Raw genomic sequence first — 20,676 nt, forward strand, 5'->3', positions numbered from 1 at the left:
TCTATATATATATTAATTAGATTATATTTTAAAAATATATGTTATAATATAAATATAATAAAATATATATTTATTATTATATAATTAGATATATAAATATATATAAATATGATATTATATATATATATTTATATAATATATCTATATAAAATAAATATATATATATTATTATAAGTACTATCTAATAATATATATATAAAATATATACATTATATTATATATATATAATTATATATAAATATAAAGTTTTTATATAGAAATATAATAAATAATAAAATCTATATTATATAAATATCTTATATATATATATATATATATATATATTATATAATATATAATATATGTATATATATATATATTATATAGATATTATATATATTATATATATTATATATATATCTATATATATACATATATATATATATATTATATATATTACATATATCAATATATCCAATATATCATAATATATATATCAATATATATATATATATAATATATATATATATATATATATATATATATATATAACTAAATTATAATATAACTATCAGAATGGAGTATTTAGCAGTGCAATTGCAGCTTAGTTTTAAAAAGGAAGCCTTTATTTTATTTGGAAAGCATACAGGAATTGAGAGTATAAATTTTAGGCAAAATGAAAGTTAGTTCTGTTATTAGAAGAAAAATGAATAAGCTTTGGTTAGCGCCTCATAAATGTATAATATATATTTCATGCATAGGTATGAAGCACTTGAGGACCAGATAAAAATAAAATGAAATGAAAATATAATAATTATACATCAGCTGTTAATTTTTTCGCTTTCTTACACTACTCCAGAGAGGTCAGACCACAATCACTCAGTCATGTCTTAAACCTAAATGTGTCTCGTTTTTCGAAACATATTCATCCAGCAGCCATGGAACCAATGTATCTGCAGTCTTCAAGGGACATGGAAGCGCTTCGGAGGACAAAATCAACCTCACTTTAGTTAAAGATACAGGTCTGGAATGCATAAGGGAGATCGCTCTGGCAAATCAGTCATTAGGCGAGGTAAAAGCCAATTCCCTTTTCTATATTAACTTACTTTATCCATTCTACTTGTTCTGCTCTTGTTGTTCTACTGCAAAATCTTTTACTTTTGTGGAACAGATGCTATGAAATTGTGAATCATATATTTAAAGGACCGCTTCGAACAAGCAGTTTATCTAGTTAGTCTAATTTATTTTAAACGGAGACAACACTCATTCACTGGCGCCTCGAACTCCCAGAATCAACCTCAGCAACACATAAAAGGAGTCAAATTGTCTCGTTGATAACATTTCCGAAGAATAACTCAACCGCTTTATGACTTGTTACAAACGTCATCAAAGTCTTCCCAAATATTTCCTAAAGAACTGTCATAGATGCAGTATGTGAGGTCAGTGACATCCAACAGCTGTTCTTTTTAAGCATTCTCTAAAGCAACACTAAGAATTCTCAGCAAGTTTTGGAACAATGTCTCGCCTCTCTCTCTCTCTAATATTGCTGAATAATAGAGGCAAGAACACAGCGCTGGGATGAGAATAGGGTTCATGACTATTATTTCTCAACTTTAACAAGAGCTTGAACATAATTCTGAAGAAAACGAACAACGAAAATGATTTCGAACATAAAAAAAAAAAATTATACGGAAATTTTTCATACGTCAGCAAAACGATCGTGCACTAAGACACTTGTGAATTCGAGATACAACATTCATGAGTAAGCCGTTTACATCCGAGGATTAGGTCCTTCAGCAGTATACCGTACTTCACTCAAGTACGAGGTGCAGATAAATATGTTCGAATTAGCTTCATCATCGTAAAACTGTGCTAACAAAGATGTCAAAACTGGATTTGGAATCTTCCGCAAAAACAAATTTCGTTTGTATCATGATTCTTGAAAGTTGTTATTGAATTTATCCGAAATTTCTTCAAGATCTGAAAATAATGAAATGCCTCAAAGATGATCTAAACACACACACACAACATTATTCCCTCTCGTTCATGAATGCACCCATTTTCATCGCCAACAAATATATGTCGTATGAAATATTGGCCAGTTTCTTACTCATTACAAGTATAACCCTTCAGAAACTGCAAGACTAGACTCGATTATCGTAATCAGTAACAGCATTTTTTTTAAATATTTGAACCTGGTTAGTATCACAGTCTAGCTGTTACAAAACTTGAGTTTCAAAGTCCATTCGCCAATCAAAGCTTCTCAACGTACATAGGCTAAAATATTTAAAAATAAGAGATAGGTATTTGAAAATTAGACTTATTTTAAGTTCATCTACAGTAATTCTTCTAAAGGATGATTCAAGTGACAAATTCTAATTCAAAACCAATTACACTTTGAGGACTAGTCTCCTGCACAAACTATTTATAATAACTACTACTTTAACTTTATTAGTTACATGAGAGAACCTAGTGCGTACTTATATTGAATGCTTATACTTTCTATAATTTGAATGGTTTGGATTATAACTGTACACCGTAAGTCATAAATGATTCGTCATTTGATTAGATTTCATTTGGTAAGTTTCAAAGAAACCCGCTCATACTCCGTACATTTATTATTGAAAGATCTTCATGTGTTACCTATGACATAAAACTACAAATTATAAGAAAGGTTTGGCCATACTTAGGTCACTTTCTTGTCGAGTTGCAGCATGACTTAGGTTTGAAATGATTACGTAAATATTGGATCAAAATAGCTTTCCATCACATGTTCTTTCTAAAAACTAACGGACAACACCTTTTCTTTAATTGAATCAACTCTTCAAATAATTTTGTAAATTTATTCATAAAGTAATCTGACCCTTTTGGCCCAGGCGTAAGTACTGCATCTAATGAAGAAAATATGTTGAACAATATTTACTTTAAATTTTATATCTAGGTCTAATTCTGAATTATCAACTTTCAACTTAATTGATGGTGCTTAATCAAGGAGAGGAAGGCACTTCGAGACTGCCACTGAAACTTCAACAATGCTTGGTCTTAAGTGATGGCAATTAGCTCCCTTTTGACATAGGCTTAAAGAGGAAACACATACAATATATCTACATTCCAGTTGAAACCTAAAAATCTGGACTTCAAGTAATTTACAAAATGGCTTCTATATGCATTGAGAGCATTTCCCCTTCACTGAAGTCATTCTCCATGTGACATCCACCATGAATTGCAAACACTTAGTGACAACTTGTAGGGTTACGAATGATTTCAACGTCCCAACTTCCTGTGAGGTGTACTTCTCCAAATAGTGTATTTTAAATGCTAAAAAATATTACACACATTTACTTAAACATTGCTCCTTCTAATGAGTTAAACTCTCAGACTGCATACGTACATTAAATAAACCAGATCTGACCCGATTTCTTATAGGAATACCCACGTCATCAGAACATGCTCAAAGATAGATCTTTTACCTTTAATTGCATTTCATTCAAAATACTTGATCAAATCTTTTCCAATAAGTAAGATTAAAATTTCAACAACATACTCCAGTCATCAAATGACTGCTCAGGAATTGAGAGAAAGCACAGCTCCTTAGTACTGAATATGATATCGCCAATCTTTCTATTGTAATAAACGTCTTACCTCATCAGTTTTGTCATTTTATGTGGACACCTCTCCATGTAATCAATGAAATCTTTAAAAAATACAAAAAACTCCCCGGTTGGTATATATTATTATAATATATAATATAATTTATTAAATATATGATAAATATATATAGATATATATATATTATATATAATATATATATTATATATATATATATAATAATATATAATAATAATATATATATATATATATATGTATATAAATATATCTAATTTGCGACGATGAATAAGGCAAGGGCCGTGCTAGTGGCGGCCTCTCCGAGTAGTGCCTGCAAACATCGATCAGCTGATATATACGTCATAGTGCAAACCCAGCCCTGGTGCGGCCTAAGAAATCTAGATAGCCTCAGATTCATGCAATGGTCAGTCTACCGCCTTCGACTGTGAGGGATGCAGAAGTCAAATTTCTAAAAGTCAGTGAAAAACGCACAATGTACAAAACTGACCAATCAGCTCTTCTAGACAAAATGAAAAGGAAAAACTAATTGCAAATTATAAGAAAATAAAATTAGAAAAGATATTTTGAACTAAGGTAAAGGTTAGATGATTAGAACAATGTAACTAGTTAGTCACAGAAACGAATGAATGAAGGGATTCTATAACTGATAATGTTAGACGTAATCGAATTTTAATACTAATTTACAAAACAAAAGCAAGAAGGCTGTGTACCAGGTGATTGAATAAACTAAAGTTCAGCAGTAAAAGAATCATGAATGTAGAGTTATAAAATAATATAAATGATAATTTAAATCCACACTGAGTGTGGAGTTAATAATAACAATAATAATAATAGGAATAATAATTATAATAATAATAATAATAATATTAAATAATAATAATAATGAGATCGCGAGGCTACAAGGGCTGGGCTGAGGCTAGTGAAAACTCTCTTTTGCGTCCTGAATCTCGTTTTCTGTTGCACCATGATGTGTTGTGGGCGCCACTTACCATAATTCCTGTCGTCACCGCTATACCCCTCCCACAGTATGTATTTGGCACTATATCACCGTACCCCACGGACAAGAATGTGATCGCTATAAGCCACATGGTGTTCAACAAATTGGCATGTTCTTCGTCATGGTACCTGTTGGGAGAGCGAGAGAGCAATGGCAGGTAAGAGGGGGCGGGCGAAAGAGCAAACGGTTTTTCGGGGGCCACTTACCATGATTCCGCAAGCCACCGCGATGGTCCGCCCACAGTACGTGTTCGGAACTATATCCCCGTAACCCACACATAATATAGTGACAGCGATGAGCCACATAGCGTTAAGCAGATTAGCATGTTCTTCATCGTGATACCTAAAGAGTACAAGACATGATCCGTTAAGAGAGTGATCCCCCCCCGGGAACAGAGCCCAGGTTTCCAGGAAAAAAGCTCAAAACCACTGAACATAAATCAGGGTGGACAACAACCAATAGGGGGTCGGGCGGGGACGAAAAATGGGGACGGGGGAAGACGTGGTTTCATTAAACGGGTGTGTGTAGAATTCATTGCAAAAACACCATCATGAGTGGATGCAAAACATTTAATATGGGATTAGTGGTCTGAGATGCCAGGGGCTTAATATAAATCTGATTGTAAATACACCAAGCAGGCCAGTACCAAAATAACTACTAACAGCTACATTGGCCAAGAGGAGTTGAGAGTAGTGAGAGAGAGACAACACCGATAGATAAACACGTGGCAGGCACGCGCGTGGTATAAGAGCACGTGGCGGCGACAGTTAAGACCATGTGTGTTCATAGCTGTACTATATTCTTGATCAAAGACTTATGAGCCCTTTCAAAGAAGCTCTTTTATATTTGTAAATAAAACATTTAAGCATGACAGATTCACTGAATACAAAGCTCTTTCAAAACATCGAGCTGATTTGAGTGAAAGAGAAGTGAGTTATTTGGGGCTCTTCCTGTGACAACTGAGAGAGAGCCCTTAACTGAGCCCTATACGTACTCCGGGCCAGTTCCCATCGTGGCCGCACCACTACAGCGCCATAGCCCCAACATTATCGATTGTCTTAAACATTGTCAGAAAGGCCGTGCTATAAGTGCACATGAAAGATTGTCAACAATTATCTACTGAAATTTAGTGCACACAAAACCAACTAACACTGAAAAATACTTAGTAAAAGGGTTCAAAGGAGCAGCTTCGAGATCTTTCGAGGCCTCCTCGTAAGTGATGGTTAGTGCAACAGACTAAGAAGAGGCAACGTTTGGCTCATTGTCACAAGTGAATTTGTCACAATTGAATTAGCAAATACCATTAGATACACCAGGGACGAGTAGGAAAAAGCAATAAGTCACTCAAGTCTTCTATAGTGACAAAGTGATACTTCATGTAAAAACTACTCTAGCAGCCAGATAATATAAATCAATATAATTCCAGTTGCTCCTGCTTATGTTTTCATCGAGAATGAGTGAATTATTTCTCTTTTTCTAAACTTTTGTCAAATCACAGTGTGGGTTGTTCATGGTACATTAAACCAAAGTAGTGTTTTGGCCTGTTTTGAAAGGCTACATATGACTGTGGGGCTAAGGCGCTGCGGAACGACAGAATACAAGGTACAAATAAAGGAATATATTGACCGAAAAATATGGTAGCTAATCTAAGAACATGTTCTAAGGAGCATGATGTAACTAGTAGGCATTTTAAAACTTAACTATTTCAAATAATTCCAGCTTCATAGTTCACATCACTACGGAGAACTTTCAATGATTTCATAACTCGTCTTCTGACTAAATTGTCAATTGTAATAGGAATTCTAAATAAGTGCATGTTACTGTCCTGGGTGATGTACACAAGCCCAGGAGAAGAATCATTTCAATAACAGGAAATAGGCAACAGTCATTGAAGGGCACAAACAGTCATAATACCAAAGTTAAAAAAAAAATAAAAGAAAAAACAATAAGATAAATTTCTTCCTTTTCTTAGACAAATTAAAAAGACTTACATAGTTCATGAGGTTCTAGTATATTAAAGTGTGTTAGGGCTTGGGTACAACAACTAGGTATTTGTGTTTTGAGCCATCTTGTTAGCAAAGAACTCTATCAAGTAAAATAATATAAATAAATGGAAAATTAAGTATATAAATAGACAGCTATATGGAATCTTAACTTTAATGTATTCTGAAACAATTTCTTAAACACCAGTTTAAAAAGTGACCGCTATGTGTCATTACTTATACTTTCAGCAACAGTGGGTAAAATCGTACACAAAATTTCTGTGATATCTTATATTCAATGGATGTAGGTGTTTCAGAATACAAGGTCAATGTTGATTCATGCATTGCCTCTGCTAAATTAAAGCTATCGGAAATACATTAAAGGCTCCGAGCCTTAGTCAAATGTCAAAAAAATTATAAATAAAAATTAACAGTGGATGTCATGAATAAGTCTAGATATAAAACTGTGTATGTGCATTTACTTATGTGCATGTCAGTGAGCAAGTATAAACTTTGCACCAGTAACATTATCAAAGTTTTCAATTTTAATTGCTTTTGCACAAAGGCATAAAATTATGTAGTTAATGTCTCTGGTGCTTCACCGAGATTTTATAAAAAGCTGTGAATAAAGCTTTATTTACAAATGAAGAGGTCAATTAAAGAACGACTGGAGGAATGAGGCTTGCTAGTTTCACCCTCCAAAGGACCTCCTCACCAGGAGCATGTGCTACAATGGGTAGTGAAGAGGCTCCTTCCTTGGTGGGTGAAATATTCCACCAAACATTTGTCCAGCTGTCTTTTATTTTCTTTCACTATTGTGGATCATACCTGTGATGTAATATATATATATATATATATATATATATATATGTATAACAGAATCACGAAAGTTAGGAACGTGATAAATCCATAAAATAAAGATAAATGCCTTCGTTTATTTTTCCTTCGTGGCATATCTATATATATAATATATATATATATATATATATATATATAGATATATATATATATAGCTATATATAATATATATATTATATATATATATATAATATAGTATGTATGTGTATTTGTATGTGATATATGTAAAAGTGATACTTTAATTCTTTACTCTTGTTCGTTTGTTTGCAAGCGTAAAAACGTTATTTAACTACAAATGCGTCAAGAGAGTCACGCCGATTATGTTGTCATTTAGTAGTATCAAGAGCAAAGATGACATCCACTGTTGTCTAGCATAAAGCACAGATTAGGAGGCGAGCTTCATTTCGAATTTATGAAACGGATGAAAATGAAAATTGCCATAGTAAACAATAAACATATTTTAATTTCCAAAGTAATGTCGAAATCTAATTTCTAATAAGATAGTTTGCTATTGTAGGAATGAACTTTACACCATACACACACATGATATATACATACACAAAACTAATACACTGTTTCCTAAACGGGGGTGACTCCAGAGATAAACAAAATCTTTCTTATGTTCAAATATTAACTGATGAATCAAAGATCAGTAAGCAGTGTATAAAATTCCTCAGCTCACACCACTTCATTTAAACGAAGACTCATAAGCATCATGTCTACCCTTCTGCCCCTATGCTTTACATCCTCAGTCTTCAATCTTGCACTTTTATTCTCACTTCCTGGACACTGAGGCCCTTCTGTTCCAATACCTCCTCCACATTAACTAGGGAAACACGTTCTCAGTTCTTCCAAGGCTCCCAAAGTGTCACACAGCTTTCACCACTCCATTGAGCTCTGTTTTCTCTATATCAGGAAGTCACCTCTAAGCACTGATCTGCCAATCCTTCCACTTATGCTCTCACCTTTTTATTGCATCGCCTTTGTATAAATGGTCTCACGTTTCCACCACAAGTTCCTCCATATATATGAAATATTAGTATATCTTTCAACTGCATTCATCATATACACTTCAGTTCCATAAACGGTAATTGGTTCAAGAATCTCATTGCATAACTTCCATAGCCATTTTTGTTCCCTAAACCTTTTACACAGACCGTGCTACAACCCTTGCTTCATCTTTTTCTGACACCTACTCTCGAATCCTACCATCATGCATCGAGTCTACTCCCAAGTCCTTGTCCAAGTCAGTGACTTCCATTTTTCTACTCTGCACTGTTACTCACTTTTCCATTTTTTTTGCTAATATTCACTGTCAAAATTCTCATCTCACAAAAAACTGACAAAATCTTCACTGACAAATTCTGTACCCTCAATAAACGCTAGGTACCCCACACTACATAATCCTTTCCCTTATCCCACTACATTGCACCTATATCAATTCTTTCTGTAACTTCCTTCACTACAATCATAAAGTTATACAGACATGGACAAAGTACACCATTGCCTTAGACCTATCTTTGCATCGTGCTATTATCTTATTATATTTTACAGCAAGTTTCACTACCAACATACAGTTCATAATTACTCCTGTCAAAATACTTACAACAACATCCTCAATATCCTTTATGTTCCATCTCTACAATCCTATCATAATACTTATCTGAACTAAAACTATTATTCCCCTATCAAACTATTATTCCCCTATCAATCAGTTTTTTTCTGCTTACATTACCAGTTGAAATCCCAGTACACAACTAACGGGCAAACTCGGCGATGTCATGACCCATAATCCTTATCCACCTTCATCACGTTTGTACTTGTATGTGTAAAAATTATTCATCCCACTCACTCCCTCCGCCACAAATACCTCATACACCTTTGTTAGCCAATCACATTATTACCACCACAATACAGATTCTTACTTGTAATCCCATTTAAAAGGCAACTGCTGTACCTTCCCAGTATTCATCCAATTAACTGCTTCCTTTATATTTTCAGCAGGCATTAGAAAACAACGATCATCATCAAATTTCTACTAACCACTTCCACTACTCCTGTATAATTCAAGCCGGACTCTCTTCTATCTTCCACATTCCACATCCGTTCAAAATACTTTACTAACACATCACTGTTTTCTCCTTAGACACCATCTCTCTATTTTGAGATCCACTGGCTCACGAACCTTAATAGTAGTATACTTCCCTCTTATACAAATCCTTAACTTGCTCAGATTCACCCCTAAGCATTTATTAATATTCCCTTTTTCTCTGCAATTCTTCGTACCTTATTCATCCTCCTTGTAATAGTAAATACAATCTTTTTGGCCATGTTATTACACTCCAAAAAAATCTCCCTTATCTTTCCGCAAACCTTCAATTTCATCTACCCACAAATTGCTATTTATCACGGATATCTTCCTTCTCACTTCTGCATCCACAAAAATTCCCTTCAAGACTCAAAACACTTTTTTCCTGAATTTTGCTTACTCATCTATTCCACGATGTATTGCACAGTAGCATATTTTGCATTCACTTCCTCGTGTGATATTCTTTTACTTTCCTATCAAACTCACTTCAATACATATATAGCTCAATTTTCAGTCATTCTTTTCCAACTGAAACTATCCTCTATTTTGGCCTTTATTCAAAATCGTTAATGATTAAATACCTCACGAGGCACTCCTCGGCAGATATTCCATCAGCTTTTCTTCATCACTAACTCTTGAAACAAAAGTCCAAACGTACTTCCACGACGCTCTCCCCATCTTCATTCACACAGGCACTCATTATACATAATATGTCACCTTCAAATATTTCTGTAACACTTGCCTTTGCATTTACATTACTCATAAAACCATGCTTCCATACATGACAACTACTTCGATTTTGTTGTCCAATCAATATTATCCACACAGTCCTTGAGCTGATATTCTTATCCTTTCTTTACTCTTACATCTCTCAGCCACTACTTGGCATACCTAGTCCCTTCTGAATTATGGTCACGATGCACCATAATATCCAGCTTTCCATTCCTAAACAATTCAACTGGCAAACAACTTTTTCTCAGTGCGTCAAGAGCACGAGTGTTGCCAGAACTATGGCGTTTTTTCTCCGGAGCTTCCCTGCTGGGGGAAACAGACAGTATACATGTGTGTGTGTGTATATATATATATATATTATATATATATATATATATATATATATATATATATATATATAAATATATATGTATATATGTGTATATATACTTATGCATGTATATATATAAAGTGAGAGCATTTTTGTTACTGATACTTCGTTGTATTTTATACAAAATACGTTAACAGACTGCAACGGTATTCCTCCAAATCTGAGCTCGCACAACACTTGGTTGAATTTTTTATTTGTTTTTCTATAAAGTGTTCAGTCTAAAAATGAAATTAATCTGAAATATGTAGCATAGATAAATGATATTCGGTCCAGTAAATTCAATGAAAGAAGATTCAATTAAGAGAAATACAATGCTACTATCATCATGTATGAATTACTGACAAATGACTAAGTATTTTTCTCAAAATATGTAGTACATGAAATCTTATTAAAGCATTTGAATTTAGAGCGAAATGGTCTATGAAAATTCAAATGAACTTTTGTTCAACATACAAGAATTGTTGTTGTGTTTTCGGTCTGTGAAAACGATCTGCATTTCACTTAAAAAGAGGTTTCCTAGAAGTTCCCCATTCCCAGTCCAATCAAGTTTAATTTTTGTAAATTCAATCACGCTCCATTTTAGTCTGATTTTCTCTATTTCTATAGTTGCTACTAGCTGCAATTTTATGTTTCTTGGGATGTGTTTTTGATGTGGTGGTTTACGAAATTTGCGAAGGATCTTGGCCATCCCTTGTAATGGAAGTACAAGTCAATCTTTGTTGAACTTTGATTGCATTATGTCAACAAAAATTATGATGGTTACTCTTAATGAATATATACCTGGTTATTTATAAGATCTACATAATCCATGTTAGAGATCTCTTGCACGTTTCTCGCAGGATAAATTTTCCAGTTATGTCTGAAAACACGTTCACGACAGCGAAACTGGAAACTGACACATTTTCTACGTAACACAGCTTTAGCAGTAAATCCGATATATTCAATAATCACAAATATTGCTACGACAAGTTCCTCAATTATCTAATATTTTCTTAGCAACAGATATAAATATGAAAAAACAATAATTGACCATATATGCAGTCAGGTCCTTTTCCTACGTGGTCACTGCTGCTGTTCCGGAGCTGGTACAAGGACACCATCCTCTTCTCCAAATAAACGAAAAGGACAAACGCCTGTTTTCGCTATTGTAACACAATTCATTACGATAAACATAACTCTAAGCAGGTTGAACATAATTATTTATATATCTACATCATAAGCAGCATAGTACAAATTATGTTTCATGAAAAATATGCCACACTTCACCGTTATTCTCTTCCGTGAAAAGTATGTCAACGTCAGGAAGAGGAGGAGGAGGAGGATTCCAACGGCCAATGGTGGCTCGAGGAGTCTAGGGGTTGAGTATCTGGGAAATAGATTCGCGCCGCTCAACGATTGGTGGCTCCCGCTACTGATTAGGCGAATCTTTGGCTCGTGAGAAGAAGAAACTGAAAGAAAATGTTTCTGTCATCTACATAAGTCTTCCGCCTCTTACAGCAATGAAAAGAACCCATTATATTCCTCTTAAATTGGTCGGTTTGAAATATACGTCTGAGGACGGCAAGCAATATCATATATCTTTGCTCTTCTAAATAAACGAACGATCTCTGCATTTAATATCATAACGGCATGCACAAAAGAGAAAACATCTGGAAAGTGTAATAAAGCTATAGTTTTTCAAGTCTGCAGCATATAATTGCTCAAGTCTAGTTGTCTATTATAATGATAATCCTCCAAGTAAACTTTTCGAATGACCAAATATGCAGACGAAATTAATTAAAAGGTGGCACTAAAATATCACTGCTTTTACACGCTGATCAAATACCTCCCCTAACTACTATCTGTCCTTTACTAAAAGTGTATCTGTTAACCTAAATATCCTGTAAAGTCAGACGGGAGTTCAAAAGTACTATTAATGAAAAATAACTGCCGAACACCATATTCGAAAAAGTTAAAAAAGCAAAAAACTTATTTCCGGCAAGTTAAAAATACAGAAAAAAAAAATCGAAATAAAACCACTGAAGAATCTGAACTCCTCTGGTGCAATGTTAAAAATATAAAGACTACTGGTAAAACTGCGAAAATTGGGAGAAATGTAGATACTAACAACAAGTAAAATAAAAAGCTATTTGATAAAAAAAGAGAAAAAAAGGCGATCTAGCTCTGCATGTGTAAAAAAGTCTAAGCTGCTGTTGAACTGACTACCTTTGAACTAGCCTGTTATCTACGCATCATTTCCTACGTTGAAAATAAGTTCATTAAACCTGAGTTAAGTTCTCTAATAACGATCTAATTTCTCTGATTGTAGGCTAAAATCCTACCAAAGCCCTTCTTTCTTTCTTTCTATGCCCTGTTCAGTTACGGCAGTCCTTGCTCATTGGCGTTTACTGGTCCAGTGTGACTTACCTCAGATCTCAATTGCCGAACAAGCCGCTGGCGTTAGAGTATTTATGTTTTGTCTTTATGTATTTGAAGAGTATGTGTTTGCTGATCAAGTGTAGCGTGTAAAGTGAGTGAATGTTGCTGTTATGGCGCATGGACACTTGTGACTGAAGCAGCTGATCTGAATGTGTAGTGCGACCCACCTCTCGCATTGCCGTAGAGTCCAGGATGCAATGATCCAGAGAGAGACCATGAACACGAGCAAGACCGTGCCTGGGCAAATGGTCATCAGGGTTTTGAGAACGAAGCGGGTGTTGAAGTTGATGCGATTCAACGCACCGATACTTCGCGACGAGGCATCAGTAAATAGCTGTCGGTGGTGGTGGTGGTAGAAGTGGTGGGGATCAAGTTGACGCAGTTGTTGCACAACGTTGCAATGTTGGTTCAAGTTTAGTGATGATTTTTCGTTACGGTTGAAAAAAGAATGAGTTAACGTCACCGCAGCCAAATTATACAGTACTGTTTATTTATCTCAAGCTATTAACCAGATAGTTATTGAAAATAAGATCCCTTCAGTATCAACACACTTCAAATTTCCCAGTATAGTGCCCAAGGTAAAGGAGAAAAACATATATCATTAGTTTTAAAAAATATACCAATCAGTAGAGCAGTACATAAAAAAATATATGATAAAATGTACGAAGATCAAATGAACACAGATACAAGCATCGCAAAAATGGAAAAATTCAAAATAAGAAATATTTTGCACTACTTACCTTAGAATGTAGCAACATAACTCTGCAAATGAGGTAAAGGCGCAAAAACATGGGCAGGGATAGAGTGACATCAATAGGTACCCACTGCGAGCCCTCTATCCCACCCAGATTAGATAGTTTAGTAGTCCAGAAGAAATAGTATTCGCCAGGTATAGGATGCACCGCGCAGATGATCAGCTCCATTAGAATCCGGGCTATGCGTTGCCACGTCATCGCAATACGCCAGTCGTCTGCGCAGTTATCTATCATGAAGAGCTGTGGGAGAGACGAGGTGGGAAAATCAACATGCTTTCAGGCTCTCTCCCTTCTCGTGTCTTGAAGATATATTCTGTTTGGTAAGTAATGAAGACAAAATGTGCTCAGGTATGAATTTAAGCCAAAGCAAGGAAAAGAGAGAGACCACAGAAGGTCAATGATGAAGAGTAGGAAAAATGCCGCTATGAGGGGCACTACGACAAATGTGAACAGGCCAAAAGATTGCGCCTTTAACAAGTTATACGATGTTAAGATCATACCGGAATGGAATCCACTGCAAGGAAGGGTACATTCAGATGGGCAAGAACTGCTAATTTGAAAAGGAAGACTGTCACGTCAGTGAATGTGAGGTACTAGGTAATTTTATTTATTTATTTATTTTTTTTTTGCGCGGAAGACAAGAGTTCTCTGTACAGTCTATAGTTAAGGCCACGGAAAATAGCTCTATCTTTCGGTGGTCTCGGCATAATGCTGTATGAGCCGTGGCCCATAAAACTTTCAGCCACGGTCCTGTGGAGCCCAGATTGCTACAATTCAGTATGTTTGATGAATGGATGGTGGATGATCAACATGCCAATTTGCAGCCCTCTAGCTTCAGAAGTGAAGGAAGATATGGAGAAGTAGTTTGGCGGAGGATGATGCCTTTGATAGAAGGCAGTGGAGAAGGCGCATCAGGCAACCGACCCTTTAATGTAGGGATAATGGTGGGTAAAGAAGAAGAAGAAGAAGAAGAAGAAGAGCAGCTTCAGTAGTTTTTAAGATCAGGGGGCAGACAGAAAAAGTGCACAAAACTAAAAGGTACCACAAGTGCATGTTACCATGAACTGATACAGCTTCTCGTTAGGGGTTTAACACAAATGTATTTAGTCAACTATGAAGAGCTCATAGAATCCTGGCCAAAGGCCAAGCACTGGGACTTAAGAAGTCATTCAGAGCTGAGATTTAACAATACATAACACCTTCGTAGTTATGTTTATAAACTTAAAATTTTACCTTCCAGGGGCAACTGCTAGTTTGTCGTAAATTTGGCTATATCCACAAGAATCGAGGAGAGGGAGAGAAGAGAGAGAGTGAGAGAGAGAGAGAGAGAGAGAGAGAGAGAGAGAGAGAGAGAGAGAGTTGCTTACACACATACACATTTTTATATATATAGATATATTATATATATATATATATATATATATATATATATATATATATATATATATATTTAACTCAAAATTACTATAGCTACATTAGAATTAAAATAAGCTAAGTAAACTATGGAAGTTTGAGAACAAATGTGTGTGAAAAAATCGATGATTTTCCCTGTAAGAAAAGTAAAGGATACTCACTGGGTTAAAGGAAATATATATAATAATTGGAACTACTGCAACCCAGCAATAGGAGTATCAAAACCTATTCAGTTCAAACGAGCATATTCAATTTGGCCCATTCAAAGCTTATCCTTACTGATACAGCAGTTGTCCACTATATTTCTAACCTTTTCCCTCAACCTTTTTCTAGTTTCGTCTTTCCTCTTTGAAAATTAAATGCAATATAACTACGCTCTCAAGAATAAGTACCAAGAAAAGGCTTTTTATTAACAACTCTGTTTGTATCAGTTCTTTATATATTCCTCAGAATTTTGTAATTAAAAGTTCTTTAAATTTCACTAAGACAAACATGTAGCCATTTGAAATCTTTTTCTCTCTGCCCTTCATTAGCTTTAAGATTTCGTTTCCTTGAAAGGATTTGTGAAAGAACACAGGGTTTCCCTATTCTGGGAAGGCAATTTTTCTTTGAGTCGAAGTAAATTTCAATTGCGCTGTACCAACCAGGCTTCTCTTTCTCTCAAAGTGCAGTCTATTGCCAAACAAAGGACCAATATGCATGCAAAATGGCCATAGTACATGGTCATGTGGCAAGTCAGTCTCTCTCTCTCTCTCTCTCTCTCTCTCTCTCTCTCTCTCTCTCTCTCTCTCTCTCTCTCTCTCTCTCTTGAAAACAGGAAAAGTCCGGGCGAGTTTTCTCATATTATAACCTCGATTCAATGTCATAAACACGCGTCGGTGACTAATCATACAGACATCACAAACAGGGCGCATACAAGTTAATGACTTATTGCTAGTCCTAACCAAATCCGCACGTTTCGCTCTCCATGTGAAGTCGTTGACTTGTTTTCAACTGATTATGAAAGATATGCGATAAGTTGCCAATGTGTATTAAGGATAAATTTGACCTAAGTGCGGACGCTGCTTTGCCGTCATGTCTCAATCTTGGTTCCCAGCTTTTTTTCCAAACAGGCCATGGAGCTCCCCATTTATTAACCGATCTTGTCTCGAATTGGTATAAGTAAATGGAATGGTACTCAATATTGGGCTTAATTTCTCCCATTTCTGCTAGGAAACTTGGTTATCGAGGTGAATACGAATGGAGAAGCACGTACGTAATCTCCGTTCAGAGATCTCTAAGAAAAACAGACGTTACTTGCAGCACATTATTATTATTATTCTATCGCTCAGACAAGCTCCGTAATTTTATGTACATATTGATGTCCTTTTGATCTTGTTCAGATAATGAAAATGACAAAAGTTTAGCTTTATTAACAAAAGCCTTAACTTTTTCCGAAGATTTTTGTGAAGATCTGTCCCGTTAGGTTATATACGTAACTAATATATCCAAACTTCAATACTATATAACACTTATTCATAGAAAGCAAGAAATATGTTAGAAACGAAACAAAATCACTCCTCACAGAATAATAGGGCCAACTAAGCATTAGTTACCACTAAGGCCTTGTAACTTGTGGAGGCATTCAGTGCATTTCTGTTCATGATGGATTCAGAAGAGACAGAACTAGCTGGAAAATTCCATAAAGCCCAGACTTCATTGTTTGTTTGTTTGTTTCACACATGAAATTGAGAAATTGTATTTTAAATAAAAAATATTTTCTCCTTTGTTGCACGACTGTCAAGGTGATTTCTCCGGCGTTCTTTTTTATGACTATAGTTATAAAAATGCATCATTCGTAAACACTATATCATTTTACGCAGGAATAAATCAGTTAAATATTGTCGTAGGTGAAACATAAGGTTGTAGAACAGTGAAAGGTTTTTTTTGGGGGTATTAATCAATCAAATCCCTGTATTGCATTCACTTTGCGGTGACAATCAATGATTCTGATTATGTGACTAAACTTGGCGTTACACTCACAGAGAACGGGGTATTGTTCGTAAGGCTTTTAACTACATTGATTGCGTCCCATTTTCCAAGCTTTCTATCTTTCCCTGCTGAAGTATTGTTCTCCGACCCTGGAATGCAAAAAAAAAAAAAAAAAAAAAAACAAAAAAAAAAAAAAAAAAAAAAAAAAAAAATTTAAAGGAGACAACCAAGATTCAGGCAAGTATCTTCTTAATTCGTCTACCACAAACACCACAGGCGACTGGTACTGGGGCTTTCAACCTGGGGCTTGCAAATTCATAAGGGTTCAACTAGGCGGTTTAAATTCGGTATAATTAAGTAGCTGTTGAAAATGAAGAGAGGCGACATAGATGCAGACGCTCGTAAGCTTAAAAGCTCGTGCAGTTGTTATCAAGTATCATTTTTCATAAATGAATTTCTTCGTATAACTTGCTGCAATACATAATTCTATACATTCGAGGATTGTCTATATGGGATCATTTGTAACTAAATGCTTATATCTGTATTCCTGTATTCTTCTATACTTCTATGCTGCAATACATAATTCTATACATTCGAGGATTGTCTATATGGGATCATTTGTTATTAAATGCTTATATCTCTACACCTGTATTCTTCTATACTTTTCCCTCGATAAGTTTTCCTTTTTTTTCACATGTCGGCTTCCCGGTCTGTGGCAGTTTGATCAGTGCGTAAGTGGAATTCAGGCTTGTTGCATGATGTCATTGCGTTAACGTTGCCAATCGCTGCAAACACTCGACTTCTAAAGGTCTTTTACCATGGATAATAATAATAATAATAAAAATGAATCAATCTTAATAATATAATAATAATTAATAATAATAATAATTAAATAATAATAATCATAATAATAATAATAATAATAATAAAATAATAATAAAATAATATAATGCAAAATTAGTATCGAAGCGATATGAGAAGCGGTTGTAATGGGAGGCTCATTTAGTAGGGAAGCGTCATTCAAGGTCTCCGTATCCATACAAGAGTGGTTGTATCTATAAATATTACTTAGTGCGCGAACTCGCATGAATACGAATGGCACGACACATCGTCCTCAATCTCGTTATTATTATTATTACTATTATTATTATTATTATTATTATTATTATTATTATTATTATTATTACCTTTGGCCCACCTAAGCAATATTCACCTTCCCCAAAGATGTAAAATTCAATGCAAGCTTTCTGCATTGACAAAATGGTGGCAATATGCACACATAAATAGAAAATCACTGCAATAGAGCCTTCACTAGCCAGGTGCAAGAGAACAAAGCACGAACAAAGAAAGGTTTGCGGGAACCAATGCACACTGATATTAGAACAAAAATCCAAAATTCCAACAACGCTTTGGATAACATACACCGCGATACATCCAATCGCCTTGAAAACGACCCGGGAAATTAAACCATTCATCTGTATAGACATTAAAAGGGTAAAATGGGTGATTCAGCATATGAAAGAGCGAGATAAGAGAGATAGAAGAAGAGGATGAGAGAGACGACGAGAGAGGATGAGAGATGAGCGAGGAGGAGAAGTGAGGAGAGAGAGAGAGAGCAGCAGCAGAAGCATTTAAACAGGCTCTAAATAATGATCGTAACAAATTAGTCTTGGGAGTTCAGTACACACTATTCAGGAAGTCTCCCGTCCACTGCTTTTCAAAGGATGATAAAATGCTTTGTCTTTGTACATCAGAGGAGACAGGCAGGATCTACATTCTATGATCACTATTCATCATGTGTCACCTGACATAACATCATGTATAGTGAATGAAACCGGTAAATAACTTAAGAAAACCCAATTTTAGCTACTGAAGGGGGCGATAGTGTCTCGAAAACTAATGTATGTTTCTCTTATTATGAAAAATTAATATTAATATATATTATTGAATCATTTAAACAATATCATGTCTATGCAGATGTCATTGCCCGTACTCCAGGGCATTTCATCAGATGTGACTGAATTTGTCATCTTAATGCCCCCCAAAAATCACTAACAATTATCATCTTACTATTAATATTAAAAAAACAAGCACATGTAAAATTATGAGAAAGAGAGGAGCCTACAATTTTAATAGTAAAAAATAACACAGTTAGGACCATACCTGAATCTCCAGGGCGTGGTAGGCACATATAAGGCCCAGAAGAATGACTGTAGAGACGCTGATAAGAGTCTTCAGAGCATATGATGCGGACGAACTCTGGCGAGAGAGAAAGAACAGATTTCAGTGAGCAGAAATTTTCAGTGAAACCTCATCAATCAATAACATTAACATCATCATATCATATTATATTCTTGCTAAGAGGTGGCATTCAGTACTGTCACTGCAATGAGATATCTATACTCTGTTTTCTTCCATCTGTCCACCCGCCTGTGGTGTTTGCGTATGGTAACACTGCGTCCCGGGCTTTAGATAGTTACTCTAAGTGTAAGTTTTAGGTAAATAAAAGGATATCTGGGTGTACATTTGCAACTGAAAAGTGTTTTAATAATTTACTGTATGCGAATTACATCGTTAATATTCGAAATAGGATATTGTTATTATTGTTGAGTGTAAGCTGAATGTAACTATCTAAAGCCCGGGACGCAGTATTACCATACGCAAACACCACAGGCTGGTGGACAGATGGGAAAAAACAGAGTCTAGTTGGCAACTATGCCATGAAAGAGCTTCATGTTGCATTATAACTGCTGACGGAAACTTGAAGAAACCAAATCCACTTTGTTTCGTTTCTTAATGGCGGGGCTGTGATAAGACTGAGGGTGACACAGAACAAATCCATTTTACGGGCTTAGTTCAAGGAGTGAGAGGAGTGGGGCTCAGCGCACTTGTAAGGGAAACAATTTTAATAAATTAAGTACTATAACGCACGAGAGAGAGAGAGAGAGAGCAGCGCCCAAAGCCTACGAGTCTATTAATCATAAAACACTAAAAAATACGCTGGGGTCGAATTAACGAAATAAGAAAGACTTTCTAAAACTGTATTTCATATACTCACATTTTATATATATATATATATAATATATATATATATATATATATATATATATATAATACATATATATATACATATATTATGGAGCTGCAGCTTTCGGAATCATACTTGTAGGCTTCCAGGGAAAGGCATTCGATATAATTGAAGGTTTATTGCTGATGCCGACGTTTCACAACTACATTGTTGCATTTTCAAGGCTGAAATAACAGCGAGTTTGATTTCTTAATAATTAATCATAAAAACACTTATATAAAATATAAAATATAACTAAAATCACTTATTTAAAATGTTAACTCATTTAAAAATATACATATATAAAAGCAAAAAAGACAAAAAAACACAACACCATTGGCACGAAAATGACCTACCCAGACGGGAGTTGAAAGGAAACTGTTGAAACAAAGTTACAATAATAATAAAACAAGGCACA

The 20,676-nt window shown here is 35.0% G+C and overlaps 1 protein-coding gene across 10 annotated transcripts in view; it reads right to left on the reverse strand.

Moving 5' to 3' along the window:
- LOC135214743 (small conductance calcium-activated potassium channel protein-like) overlaps positions 1–20,676 on the reverse strand; it is a 541,318-nt gene that overhangs the window by 33,140 nt on the left and 487,502 nt on the right. For 8 of the 10 annotated variants that reach the window (XM_064249090.1, XM_064249087.1, XM_064249083.1 and 5 more), the window contains 4 exons: positions 19,355–19,450; positions 13,793–14,047; positions 13,220–13,386; positions 4,810–4,945 (listed from right to left, as the gene is read on the reverse strand). In XM_064249090.1, the coding sequence (XP_064105160.1) occupies positions 4,810–4,945; positions 13,220–13,386; positions 13,793–14,047; positions 19,355–19,450 (654 nt within the window). Of the gene's footprint in view, positions 1–4,595; positions 4,732–4,809; positions 4,946–13,219; positions 13,387–13,792; positions 14,048–19,354; positions 19,451–20,676 lie in introns of all 10 variants that reach the window. The other 2 variants (XM_064249085.1, XM_064249084.1) reach the window with 1 other exon arrangement.

This window comes from Macrobrachium nipponense, chromosome 46, assembly GCF_015104395.2.
Source record: "Macrobrachium nipponense isolate FS-2020 chromosome 46, ASM1510439v2, whole genome shotgun sequence".
NCBI classification, from domain to species: Eukaryota; Metazoa; Arthropoda; class Malacostraca; order Decapoda; family Palaemonidae; genus Macrobrachium; species Macrobrachium nipponense.